The following is a 15330-nucleotide window of genomic DNA, read 5'->3' as shown; positions in this document are numbered from 1 at the left end:
TATGTTGGCTATGGCGTTAATTTCACGAAAAAACTAATCCAGGTCGTTAATAAATCTACTTATATTTCCTTATCATCCGTGTGGATATAGACTTTAACAAACTTACTCTCCTACGCAATAAAACGGGGTGAAGGGCAGAATCAATTTAGTAGAGAGTGCGAAACAACCGCCCACGCTGACAAAATCAATCGGCTTCGTAGACGGCGAATAATTTATATTTATAAAGTCCGTCTTATACTTTCTGTATTTTTCTAGATAAAGAGTTTTGTATTTGAATAGACTAGTAAATTATTTATACCTTTTTTAAAGATGAAGCAAGACATCCCTTATTTGAATATAGAATAAAAGATAATACTAAAGAATTACATTGATGAGTTCAATTAGATGAGTTTTATTGCATTTCTTTTTCCATTCGACAAAAATATTAGACATAATAATTGCCTCAATTACTAAATAAACAGTTTATATACTACTAACTGCTACGCAAAAAAAAATGATATCATTAATGTTAAACGTTTAGGTATTATACCTCTATAATAAATCATTATCTATTTATTAAAATAATCATAAAAATCAGTACAGCGCTACATTGCGTAGCTCATATCGTAGATGGTGCTACGACATCAAATAAAACGTTTCGTAGACCTCCATTTAAGGGAAATTGCGTCTCTCTTTTATGTAACAAATGTCATTATGTCACAAGTGATATCCGGATCGACTTTGATTCCATATTTACATTTGCCTCATTTAATAGCACAAAATATTACGGTCTTCCAAAGTGACCTTTAATTTTGGATATTCCGCATGTATTTACTAGTTATATTTTTAATCAAAAACACGTACTCTAGTATGCTTTGCGATCAATCCACAACCTAGATTTAATCGTTTGTTTGCATTTTTATTGCAACACGCTATTTGCCATATAGAATATATCTAAAATCTAAATACCGTTGTTTTATTTACTTTCTACATACTGTTATTGAAACAATCTGGCATCTTTGTAAGATAAATAACGCTTCAATAAGCCATAACTCTCCAAGTTATTATGAAATAAGTTTTGGATGTTCGGTTGAACAAACTAATTAATGGATAAGGCTTTTGAAACGTCTAACGTGATATTCTACGAAGTTTAAAAATTCTGGTATAACTCCTATATTTTTGAGGTAGAGTTTTATTTATTCATTTAGTATGCAGTTACATGTATGTTAGAGCGTGGCTGTATTACGTAATTAAATACTGATATAATATTTATTTGACATCTTTACTCGACCAAAGTCAAGACAAGAATGACTCGCAACTGCAGACGACCGTTATTTATAGGACGATCAAAACAACTATTCGAGTGGCGTGACTGTGTGAGTCAGCGCAGGTGTTATTTGTGTTGTTTTGATCGTTATTTTGAATATGACATGCAATATTATTATTTGATAATTAAATGATTATTAATACTTTTATCCGTTTTATTAAGTTCATCAATTGATTTACTTTTAAACTATAATTTTATCGTTAAATTAATCGCGCTAACATGTATGTATTTTATTTACATCATATGCAAAACAGAAAAATCGCGTATTCACGTGTAGCAATGTTAATTCTTATTCGAATAGTATATACAAAAAAAGATCGGGTTGTTATTCTCTTGATCTGATCGAAATTCCTGGAAGAGTCCGCTTCAATATGAAATATTGATTTCAGCTTTTTGTATCACTCGGCCTAATCATAAATTGTATAATATTAAATAGTTTCAGCAATACTCATAATTATTATTCATCCAACGTATTTTATCATATTATGCATTAAGGAACAGAATAAATTTTTTAATATTTTAGTATTATAGCATTCCAACTCCTATACATTTTTAAACAAGAAAGAAAAATATATTTAGCTAAAACAAGCATTATACAGTATACACCTAGAAAATTTGTATTGGCATTAAAAATCCAATGCAACTTAATTAATATACAGGGTACATTAATGCTTCATTAAAGTGCATAGTCACGCATCTATCAGATTGAAAACTGGCTTAAACTGATTCATTATCATGTTTCCGTTCAATTACGCTCTCATTACTTAATTAAGAATATATCATTCAATGTATTGTTCGCAAATTGATTTATTAATTAAGCTGTAAAAGTGCGCTTTTTAATTAATTTGTTTCCAAAACACCCCTAGTGTGAAGAGACTTAAAGTTATCTTAACAGTGAATTCTTTTGCTAAACAACGCCCGAAGTCAACGATCGGCCGTGCAAATAAAATATTTATAAATAGATACAGAGCCGCTCTTTGTTTCGCAACGTGAAAGAAAAATATTTTAATAGAATCGCTATTCATTCACGTTCTTATTCAGCGAATGAATAAGATTCGTTATCTTTTATGTATTGTTGAACTTTTCATTGTCAGACCTAATGCAGTACTACCTACATAATATTATAATTACATACATTTTTTTTGATCATTGAAATTTAGATTTTTCAGACATATCATTGGATCAACAAGTTAATTTATAATACTATAAAAATAGCAACTTTTCTAAGCATTTTATATAGAATTTTAGATTTATTGAACGACGCACGAATTCGCACGGTATCAAATTCCTCGTAAGATCCCACGCATGAAAAAGGTATAAAAGCTTGGACTTGGACTTTGAACCCAAGTCCACAAAATTACAATCATGTCTTCAATACCAAAGAAACAACTATTCGTTTAGTATAGCTAGCTGTGCTCCGCGGTTTTACCCGCATTACTCTGCACCTATTAGTCTTAGCTTAATATTATATTATAGCCTATATGTCGACCCGATCTATTAGTATTATCCATACAAAATTTGAAGTAATTCCATGCAGTACTTTTCGAGTTTAGCCCGGACATACATACATACAAAGAAATTTAATGTAGTTTTGACTCTCCAACGATTTTATTACATATACGTCTAGATACTACCACAAACGTATTGCTATAGATGCCTACCTCTGCACTCTTCAGGTTGGCTTCAATCACTTACTTTCAAGAGCGTATGCAAATAGGTCGTTACTTCAGTAGAATTACTGTTCTTTATTGAGAAAATACTATTTAATTTTATTCATGTAAATGTTAATCTGAACTTCACATTAATTCACGATGAGCAAATTATAAAATGCTTTTAAGAAAATTGTGTTCATGAAATGGTATGTTTTTGCATAATATGGGAATTTGTATATTATATTATATTACTAATATAATTAAATTAATATGGCAAAATTGCTCTATCGTTATATGTAACGGTTACCGTTCAAATATGGATTTTATAGATATGGGAATTCCTGAAGAGCATTCAACGAAAATAGACGAGATGCGATCGTTTCGGAGAACTAATGTTAAGTAAAATATTTTATTGGTCAATAGACTTATATTTTGCTAGCATAGGTACATCTCATCATTTTATTTATGTTTTATTGATTTAATGTTTTTGACTTCAAGTTGGAAGATTTTAAGAACACGTTATTTAGAGTAAAGCTCAAGTTAAATGTTAATTTATCAAGTAGGTGAATGTCGCGAAGCTGATACAACGGTCTTCGAGGTCTTCGCAAGGTTTCTACGCCTTATAGCAACTGTAATATGTGATATCATAAATCTCGTTAAAATATGCAGTGGGTTAATTCAATGAAATTTTTAAAATATAACATTTCTTCACCAACTATATTTCATACACCTTACGAACAAAATTAACTTTTTTATTTCTTTTACATTTAATTTAATCTTCCATCAATCGAATTACACTAAATTAAATAAGAATGATCACATTAATCGTTTGAACACGAGCAAAACGTAACTCCTTATTATAAACAAAGTATACATCAACTAAATATAATTGTGCCTCTAATAAACAATATTATTCGCATTCAATTTACTCAAGATGCTCATTAACAATATCTGTTGTCAACAGCGTCTTCAAATCCAGACTCGCAAACAATAATACGTAATTATAAGCATTGTTTAGAAACTGTTCGATTGTATCTAATCCAGTGGGTATTTATTTGTCATGAGATATACCAGCTGATTGCAAACAAGTAAACAATAAGAATAACCGAGAATAATATAACAAATAAAATAACTTATCGATATCGATAAAGTGTTTTCTTTTAAATGTCACAATAATCGTGTACTAACAAATCTGCGAAAACAACTTTATTGTTTTATCAACTACCTGAGGTAATATTTATCTTCAACACTAAATGAGTTAAAAAAGCTTGTACGACGTAACTTCGATTAAAATATTTTTCCTGCTAAAAAGTATAATATGGTACCAATAAATGTGAATTGATTGTTATACATCATGTGAATAATATGAAACAAGATCATACAATATTAAAGTGATTTTATTCAGAACATTGATAGACATTATATCAATGTTCGAAATCATATAAAAACAAGACTTTATCCAGAAAAGAAATTCCATTTATTTTGGCATAAAACGAGTAACGTAATACACATTATTTTCCTTTCTTTTATTTACTTTGGACCCACCACTTCCAATTAAGAATAAGTTGAAAAATATCAAATAATGCTATTGTAATTAAATAGAGCGATGATTATTTACAGGTTTAAAACCACTCAGGCTCTAGGTATAAACAACACCATGTCTTTACATTCAACAGTACTTACAACCTACTGTTTACATAATGTAAGATAGGTAGGTGTACCTACATTTCAAAATTTGTCAGAATTAGTAGTAATGAACTGCTGTATATAGCAATAAATTATTTCTTAATCTAAAGTTAAATAATATATAGCTCAAATCTAAAAGTTGAATTTAATTAAAATCCTCTTGGCATAAGAGATAAATCATTTAGCCTCGCAATTTTAAAAATAACTGAAAGATCAGTCGAATTATATAGCAAAAGTGCTATTTTGAACCCCAATCTCACCGACGGATTCAATATACGACTCCCGAGGAAAAGTAATTTTGCGGCCGAGTGATAATACGCTATTTTTCATTGCCTTCTATAAGAAACTTTTTCCATAAATTGCTTTTTTTGTACAACCGCCAATTTCACTTTGATTGTGGGCTGATTACTTTTGTATATTTTTTCTTATCAAAACGTACTTAACAATGAATTCCTGAGACAAATGGAGCAGTTTGCGTGTCCGCTTTTGCCAAAGATTCTTTTGAATTCGACCCAGTTATGGCTTTTAATTAATATTCCTATTTGACTTCAATCATAGAATATATACTCTAATGCTTCAGTGGTGTGAGGAGATACTACTCGCTTTTGCTTGCATGCTACGTCTAGTCTAGTATTAGATTTTCAGCGCAGATTTTCTTTATCAATGACATAGTAAAATTGCCAATTAACTTGCACATTGGACTCTCAATTCGACGCGTAGCCATTGAAAAGCGATTGCGATTGGACCAACATTGCCAACATGTCGTAGATCCAAGCGTAGAACCACACGTAGAACCAAGAGTTTCACGACGTGTGACATCCATCAACCCGCATTTAATCAATTTTGGAATTTGACCTAAATTAGAGCTTGAACGTTGTGAATAGAATCTCCTTCCCAGTGAAACCAAATAGGCTGATAATGATAGAGCCTTTTCCACTCTGATTACTGATATAGTATTATGTAAGTGTTTTCAAGTGTTTGTGCATTGTATTTATTTGACATGTGTTCCATTATCTAGTCAACTATCTGTATGATAACATAAAATATGTTCTCGTAAATAAGTTGTTGAAGTTATAATTTTATAAGTACAATATAATATTGAATTATTACATTATTATTAAATAAAAAAAAGTATGAGGGTCTTGTGTACCCTTTAAAATGTGGAAACTAAAGTGTAGATTGCGTATGTATGGACAATGGACATTTGTAATGTAATTCATTATTCAATTAATGATACCATACTCATACATGAATGAAAAATATCAAAAGTGTTATTTTTATAGCATTTTCTATTTCCGCAGTCGTTTGCTCATATAAATTGACGTATTTGTTCAGATTATTCTCATGTTAATTAACGTTAATTAATCAAAGCGAGATTGATATTTAACCATGTACTTAATTGGTACTTTAACACAATTTACACATTAATTAATTAATTATTATATCCAGCTTTTTTTAAAGCAACACTTAAAAACTTACAAAACTGAAAGCTTCTGAAAATTTAATCTTTCACTCTTCCTTGTTTAACGTTCGTAACACTACATAAGTTCACTATCGCTAACATCGAGAAAAAAATACGATCGCACTTCTCAAGGTCTATAGGCTATTTATTACGAGACTTTTACAAAAATGGCTCGATTAATAGCATAAGATAAAGATGCCTTTGAAAGCCCATCACGTTATAAAGCCTCCGCAATCTGTAATGTAACATGAATGTTCATTGAAATGTGACAAAGCAGCCAGCCGGTAAACCTTTGATCTCGGATAAAGTACGGGACAGAATGGATTTGTGTGTTCAGGCGAGTACGAAATACCTAATATAGAGCATATAGATGTGTTTTATTTTTGGAAACAAATTATTCCACAAAATTAAAACACGTAAATTAGGCTATAAGTGTATATATTTTTGTATTATACGTTAGCAATACATATTGAAAGTATTTATGCTTCACTGAAGATTTAACTGAAAGAAACTTTATAAGCTTGGTATATCGAGCACCAAAACAAAGTTATATTTCTTGTATCATTAATTATTTAATCAAGAAATTGTTCTATAACACTGTGTTATTTAATGTTGCTAATATGGATGTTTGTATGCCAATACAAATAGGATCCAAACAAAGTTATCGTGTCAAAAGTAAAACTTCTGATGAGTTTCACAAAGTTCAGAACATAAATAAATCCAAACGTGTCGCATGCTAGTTTAACGCTAATTGTGTATTTACTTTGGTCTCCGAATTATGTAAAATATCCCTCTCTGTCTTTCAAGTTTCTTCGGAGTCGTGGGTGGAGACCATAAACAAATTTAGTGAGGAATAGTTTACGTCGGAAGCTGTAAAACAATTTACATTAACTACGAGGCCTTTATGATTATATTCATTGGGTTGTATAAAAATTGCAGTGCTTTTATAAATAAGAAGTTTCACTGCTACTGAATTTATTGATAAGCACGAATGAAGCTATATACCAATAGATATTTAATCTGTTAAAACGCCTCAAATATTGCAAGAAGAATATCTATCGGTAAAGTGAGTTATGGCTAAATCCACATTGCTATTCGAAAATATTGCCTGTCGTGTCTGAGTGTGTATAAATATTGTATTTCCCGGAACATGATTCGTTTAAGTACGTACCTATATCACTTCGTTTCAGCTATATTTAGTTTTGAGTAGTGGTGTCGAATGTTTGGAAATGAAATCTGTTTCGTCACTTATGTGTTAACGTTTCATATCATAGCACACGTACAGATTTATATATGATACTTATTTCACACAACATCATCGAATCTCACTGTATATATTCTTCGCCATTTGTTGTTGTCTTTATAACTACCCAAGTGTCTTATACGGAGTGCCTCTAAAATCAATATAGGTATTGCGTCGTACCCTTTTAGATATTTTATATTCTTGGCCAACTGGCAACGTTCAAAGCTTTTATCCTTTATTGGCAAGTAGTATCTGCAGATTATACTATACGAATAAAAAATATTTAAACACCGTCAATGTCACCCTCCACACAATAGTAAGCTAAACAATATCTCGATTTTCTTTTATGATAATGTCTCAAACACGTGGCGTAGGTTTTAGCCCATGTAGCGTACATACCAACCCTTTTACACGGCTAAACAAAGCCTTTTCAAGGGCAAGACCACAACTTTTATACAGAAATGAGCTGAAGCCCGCCGACCGTAAAATAAAATTGCGGCACGAGATCCACCCACGCAGGGAGATCATGAATATTTGCCTGTAAATTTGAGATTAGGGGAATTAAACCATTACGTCGACTTTAAATTATGTACTTTGATCCGGCTCATCTTTCTGTGTACGGTTGACATTTTTTAACAACGAAAAGGACACGCAATTATCATTAATTTTATTGTCACAATCTATGGTCATAATAATGAATTTAAGTGTGTTTGAGTTAATATTATATCGCTCTCAATATTAATTAATTTAAATTATTAATCCACCTACCGATTTATATATTTAACTTAAATAAATATTTACTTTGCGGAGAGTAAGTAAAGCAACAGGTTTCATTAACTCCATTTTGTGTGCTAAATATTTATTTATTCCGGTATACCCATAAGTTGCTCGCAATTAGTTCTCCTTAGCAATTAGTTTTCAGAATACTTAAACAATAAATTAACATAATATTTCGTAACTATTTAAATGAAGATAATTTATTCTTTCACCACTAATCTGTCTAAATTTTTGAATCTAAGATTTTTGACTAACTTTGGGCTTAATTAAAAGTAAATTTAATTACACACCCAACCTCGAACTAACTACGGTTTTTAAGCTCTGCTCTTATTTCTTGTAATTTATCTAAAATTAAGGTGGCTCCAAATCCAAATAATAAAAGTACCAAGGAAAGCACTTGAGGTTACATTTTATTATTTTGTTTTGATTTAAATTTAAATTAATTAATATTTAGGTATGTTTACACTTTACAGTATTAAAAATATAATAATAGTTAAGTAGTTTCCATTAAAATGTAACAACAACACGCCAACCTTCAAAATGGATTGGCTTTTAATCCATTAAATGTGATGAACGAGCTTGCAGTTCAGTTGCAGTTAATATGTTCATGGAATTAATATCTTATCATAATATGGTGTAATGATGGATCGGTTTCAATGACATGACGCCAAGACATGCATGTAAAAATATTGAATTAATAGTTTATTTCATTTCAATTTCAATTGCATACTAAAACGAGTTAAAACACGACATAGAGTTCTGTATATTTATTTTTTTTCTTTTTTCTGTATATTTTTAGGACTTACGTCGTATTAAAATCCAGATCGTGTTGATTTTATTGAATGTATAGTTTATGTTATATTATAGTAAGAGTATTTTTCGCTCAAAACTCTTTATTCCCTGACAACACAAAACTACAGCACGTGGATATCCACGTTATAATATTATAATCCCTGGTGGAATATTATATCCACGTACTGTAGCTTTGTGAACGTGTGGGCGTTGGATTGCCAGTGTGTAATTAGAGATTCTATAGCATTTTCTTAATTTCGGAATATGCAAAACAGTCTGGTTACGTAATACGACTTTGAATACTTTCCCACATTTATAAGATGTGAATTATAAGTTTAATCGTAGAGCTTAATGATTACAATTGAAGAAAGCTTCTGGGAAAAAGATTAATTTTTACAGCAGAATAGAAAAGAGTTTTCTTAAACGTAATTAAAATTTTCTTTAGAAGATTAAAATATTGTTAGCCTTCATTCATTATTATTTTTCTTTCATTCTACACGACGATATTATAAGAACGTGGTTACTGTGTATATAATAAAGACGATATTGGCTTGTTGCAAGTTATTATGAAAGAATAATAGCATAACTATTTTAAATATTATTTTACCATAAAAAAGCTCTACAGATTAAAATATGCTTATTTTATTTAGTTCAGACCGGGCGAAGCCGCAAGCGGCTATTGTATATAAATAAATCCACGCCCGCCCGCCCTTTTCTGCCTGCACGTTAACCAAAAACTCTTAAACAATATAACGGATTTTAAAAAGGTTTTCACTATTACATAGGTAATTGTAGGTCAACTCCTCACAAGCGAGAACGAGCCGTGTAGTTTGCAAATACATATACTTCTAGTTACATTGGAACATCTTAAATATTTGCACATATATTGAAAAAAATTATATACTAATACATATTCTATGTATAACTCATATCTGACAAGGAAATTACTCAGTAATTGTTATTTATATAATCACGTTCCTTTGAGTGAGATAACTCAGGCTGAAAGGGTAAGATAATTATAAGCTTACCTGAGCCGTCAGCGAGTGGCGCAGATAGTACGCAGGAAGTTACCAGGCTGAGGGTCAAAAACAGCTTACACCACGACATCATGTTACCTGAAACAATACTTAATTTTAAATTCTTAATACCAGAATATAACAGAAGAATTAATTTGAATTTCCAATCATTGGATACCGGGCTTTTGTATAGAATTAACACAGTCCCAATTTTATTTATTTCGTTACGATATTTGGGTGCGATTTTAATAGTCAAAATTGATACCTAATTGTACCTTACTCTATAACTTGATAGTTGATACCTACTTAAACTAAAAAGCCTACAAAAATTAGTTACTATTATACACCCATGTATAAAATATTAAGAAAATGAAACCTATTGAAATATAATAATTCACCCATAAATTCACCTCACCTTAAATAGGCGGCTTACTCGATATAAAAGTTAATTTGCAACCAACCTACATAAAGTACTGAAATAAGCTGTTTTTTAACTATGTAGGCATTACATGGCAGATACTAATTGTTTGCTTTACGAATAACAGAGTACCGGGATGTATTTGACTAAATCCCTCCGAGACAGAGGAACTTACCGTTTTATTCAAACCATTATCCCATGATATTAAAGGATTTAATATTAAATTTCGTTAATACGCAAATTTTGAACTGAAAAATTAAATGCTATAATAAACATCACTATTGAAGTAATGGACTAAACAATTATACGATAACTAGCTGTGAGCATAAAAGGTAGTAATATAATTTAATAATGTTACATATTAGGTATGTATAATACGTAATTTAGTAACCATTAAAAGTGTTTTAGTCTTAATGAGCGTCAACCCAGAGCGTGTCAAATTATTTAAATTCGACCGGTATGTTAAATGAAATTACTTCAGCTTTATTCTTTTAAGTTTCATTTATATTCGTTTAATTATTGTTTACGAATGCCTACGCCTACGTACTATAATTGTACGCTTGAACAATGAGAATTGAAGTCGTACAAATACTTTAACTCTTTTCTCAGTAAAACAAAAAAAAATGTCGACAAGGTAAATACAGAAAATGTATTATCGTTTACGTGAAATTTATAGGTATAGGTAGCAAATTCTAAACATTAAATTAAAGTCAATGCTATATTACTTGTATTAAATAGTTTCCTTAAGAGCAAACAAAAGAGTCTGTTTTTCCATACAAACGTAGTCCTCTGTTTTCTCCCTGGATTGTGCCACTAGAGAAATATATTTTTTACTATTAATCTATGGTAACTTTAGCCATGTTCCTACGTTTTACTTTTTGTCATATCTCAATTAAGTATTAAAAAAAGATATGAATCTTTCGTAACGTAAGAAATAGGACAGATTTTCCGTTATTTTCCGTCTTTCATAAAATTAATTTTTGAACATTATATAAAAAAAAAGAAAAAGGTAGGAACATAGCCTATACTTTTCTCTACAAAATTACCGACCCCAATGTACTAAACATTTTAAATGTAAAACAAATTTTTAGACCAAATCATGCCCTCTGAAACTTGTATTTACTACAAATTGGATGTAGTGTTGAGTATATTATAATAAATTTAGCTAATCATGTTAGCTTAAACCGACTGGCTTCGCAGTTTAACGAAAACGCCTCGATGTGAAGGTACTACGAGAAGTCAAGCTCATATATCAGAAATAATCCCGGTTTTATGACAGCACGTACAAAAGTGTAACAAAAAGGTATTACCAAAAGAATTACGTTGAAACGAACGTTGACATAAGACTTAACACAATTCCAGATTTTTGTAGTTACAAAATGTGTTGTTACAAAACAATCAGATCAACGGATAAATATACTAAAATAAGTATAATAATATAATATAACATATTATGTACTTTAATCCAAATATGTACTGAGTTCAGTCTATAACCAAAAGTAAGAGAGCGAGAGTATTAGTATTTTTATGATCAAATACTATTAAGTTTAAGACAATACGGTTTACGTCAGTTTATGTGCCATTTGCCATTACGTGGCCATTACTATACTGTATTTTTCTGAAAATGTCTGTATCAAAATACAGATTCCATTTGAAATTCCGTAATTTCTACAAGTAAAAGCTATTTGACTCTACAATAATCAATTCGCTGGAACATTGCCTGACTCTATATTTTTTTTAAATAACAGCGCTTCTCACTATCTTTTCTTTTTAAGCTTGGTACGCGCGTTGATTCAATTGTAACGTTGTATCTCTAAGCATATTTGAACCAGTTTCCGATGTGTTCCGGTGACCCAGTTCACCCCCTCCCGAGCTGTCCCGGTAATGTGCTGACTGCGCTAAAATGGGCTCTATTTTAGTACCAAGGATGCATCTTATTAGACTGTGATAGTGATGTATGCTGTTCAAAGGTTTCTTTGATTAAACTTTTCCAACTCAATTCTAGGTTTGAAATTAGCAATTTGTTACTAGATCTTCATAGGGTTCTTTAATGATAACATTATATAAATACATTTCTGGAAGATTCACCCACATTCACACTTCATATGATTTAGTGAAAAGAAATTACAACTATATTTTCGTCACTGTAGTAGGTAATAGGGCTGATCATACCCTATTAGGGTATGGCCATATTCCACATTATTACCAATATGCAATCTATTAAATTTTCCGACATTGTTATCACCTTAGGTTAACATTAAGAATTCCTATTGAGACGTGACTGAAAGTATTTTATTATTCCGTACGGACTATAAAACAAAATCGATCCAAATCTCTTACATACATTGGCTTACATAAATTATTTTGATTTGCACTAGACCCTAACTTTCAATACCTTCACAAAAAATCCTTCAGCAATTTATTAACTACATCCGTCATATTACTTTTCATTATTACTTTGTGCTTATATGTTGTAAATGACTACACTATGTAGATACTATATAATACATATATTAATTAATACAATACATATGTATAAAATTATAATCGACCAAAGCATATATTTACATAATTTCACGGTTTACAAGGAAATTAGACTGTTTCGGGAAAATTTAATTGTACTGTTGTGTTACATATTATACGAGACTGTTAAATTAATTAATAAGTTTTGTTCTTCTCATGCAAACATGAATAAATTTGAGTTTCCTAACAAGGGGTAAAAGTAAAGTTCGTAGCTTCAATAGCTAATTATGATACATCATTTCCATGACATAATTTATAGTAATACAAATGAAAGTACCTATTATGAACAGTGAACACAAAATCACATGTACAGAGTACAGCCTAGCTAAAACTGCGGTTTGTATAACTACCAGCTGGATTTAGCTAAGCCAGCATACGTAATCAGAAACTTGATATTAAATAGAATATTCCCTGTACACCGATAGTTATTAATGTAGTTAATCTCGACACGTAGAAAGCCAATTATCCTGATGTCCTCTAAAATGATTGAGCCCGTCCTTCAATCAACGATTGTTTTTGACAAGGGTCGCTCATTTCGTAAACAATTCGGGATGTTATGGAATTTTATTAGCGAGAAACGTGTATTACATATTATGTAACCTTAATTCTGTAATACCTGACTCGGAAAATTATTATATTTAATAACAACCTTCCTAGTATTGGCTTTTATATTCTACTCTGAAAAAGAGTTAATGAATTTCACTTAGTGTTGCCCAAATTCAGTCTTGGTCTTGCATTTGGGCAACACTAATTTCACTTTAGGGATTTGAAACAAAATAAACGTAGTTCAGACATAACGTCTATAGCCTTCGTTGCTAGTATAAATTAACATCTTTATGGCTCATTAGCCATTGTTATTTTTATCTCAATTATATTTATACAGGACAGTCTGAAAAAGCCATTATTTTAGAAGCAACCTGTCACTTTCCATTTCTATTTTAAAATAAAGTACATTACGTAAAAAGTTGTTGTTTATCTACATAATACCGGCTGTGCGGCTGTAGATTACTTTATCCCTATATAATAGGAAAAAATACAACTTCTTTTGTTGTCTTCCCAAGAGATTAACTTTGAAGTATTCTTATTATATTGTGGTCCGTTCTACACGGTCTATTCATATTAATTATCAAATCTTTTGAAATACATTAACCAAATTCCAAATCAAGTTTTTTTTTAATACGTTAGTACTTTTGTTGTCTTTGTTTCACAACAACGGAGCAATTTAATGGTGTAATTTTTGAGTTGGATGTTTTAGTGGGAACAGACTACAGAGTGATATAAGATACCTTTTTACCGCAATGAAATATTTCACTGTGATCAAAATGGCACTTTCACGCAAAAACAGTTAATCAGATCTGAATTAAATTTATTATTTAATTTAATTAATTTATGAAATATAGTACAGATAGTCTGGATTAGCACATAGGTAGGTACTGTTTACCTTGTTTAGGTACTGTTTACTGATTACCGCGTAGGGACGCCAAGGTTCCAGCTAGTTATTTAAATTTTGTTACGTAGTTGTAACGTAGCGTAGGCGGAATTTATAATATAAAAATATCAATTTTTCCGTATTTTTATTGACACAGACCGTGTATATTTACATTAAAGATGAAATAGGTCCAAAACGCCTACCCTTGTTTCTGTATTAATTATATAGCTATGCGTAGCACTACGCTATAAGCTATACACTAACAAACTAACGAATCTCTAACCATCGTTCATTATTTCTAATAAACAATAAACCATCAAAAATAATAACAATAATTTAATAGGTAGATAACATAGATATTTTGAATTCAAAATAAAAAAAAAACGACGTGTGGCACCTGGGGACTGCCGCAGTAAAGCTATTGCATGCTATGCCTTCAAGCCACACCTCCGCCCGTCGGAGTGGGGAGCGTGAGGTTTTTTCGTTACGGAATTTCTCGATTCGGTCCCCGCGCTCAAGGCCCGCGATAGAAGCTATACAATAGCTTAATAAGATAACTATTTCAGTAAATTCAATAATTAAGTATACCAAAATGTATTTGGATTCCTTATTAATTTTCAGTAAAAATAACATCATAGGCGCGTCGTCACGATAAGATAAATTTGTATTATTGTATTTTACCAGAAAAATTGTTAAAATTTCTTACGTAGCTCGAATCTGAGGAATATTACTTCACTAGTGATCCTGATTGAGGGGCTCAATTTCCTTTTTGGTTGGTATTCGAAGCGGATAAGCTAAATTGCGTTACAAGTTAATGTGACATTGTGAATGGAAGAATAGTTTTTGGTCCGCCCATTCAATATTGTGCGTAATTAAATGTTTGTGCCCGATTATTTGGCTTTATTTCTCTTTATTTCAACATTATTTCTAGATAAAAGGAATAAATTATGCATGAATTATAAGATAAATGACAAGAAAATTGCATTTACAACGTCCGTCCGTTTAATGCATTTTACATACATTTAC

General features: G+C 30.8%; 1 protein-coding gene across 2 annotated transcripts in view; it reads right to left on the bottom strand.

Moving 5' to 3' along the window:
• Positions 1-15330, bottom strand: part of LOC123693075 — a 56751-nt gene that overhangs the window by 38344 nt on the left and 3077 nt on the right. For both annotated transcript variants that reach the window (XR_006751646.1, XM_045638026.1), the window contains exon 2: positions 9947-10033. Coding sequence is in view for 1 of the 2 variants with exons in the window: in XM_045638026.1 (XP_045493982.1) it covers positions 9947-10033 (87 nt within the window). In the remaining variant the exon portion in view is untranslated. The remainder of the gene's footprint in view (positions 1-9946; positions 10034-15330) is intronic.

The sequence above is a fragment of the Colias croceus genome, chromosome 7 (genome assembly GCF_905220415.1).
Source record: "Colias croceus chromosome 7, ilColCroc2.1".
In the NCBI taxonomy this organism is placed as follows: domain Eukaryota; kingdom Metazoa; phylum Arthropoda; class Insecta; order Lepidoptera; family Pieridae; genus Colias; species Colias croceus.
This window is presented reverse-complemented; position numbering and strand designations above follow the sequence as displayed.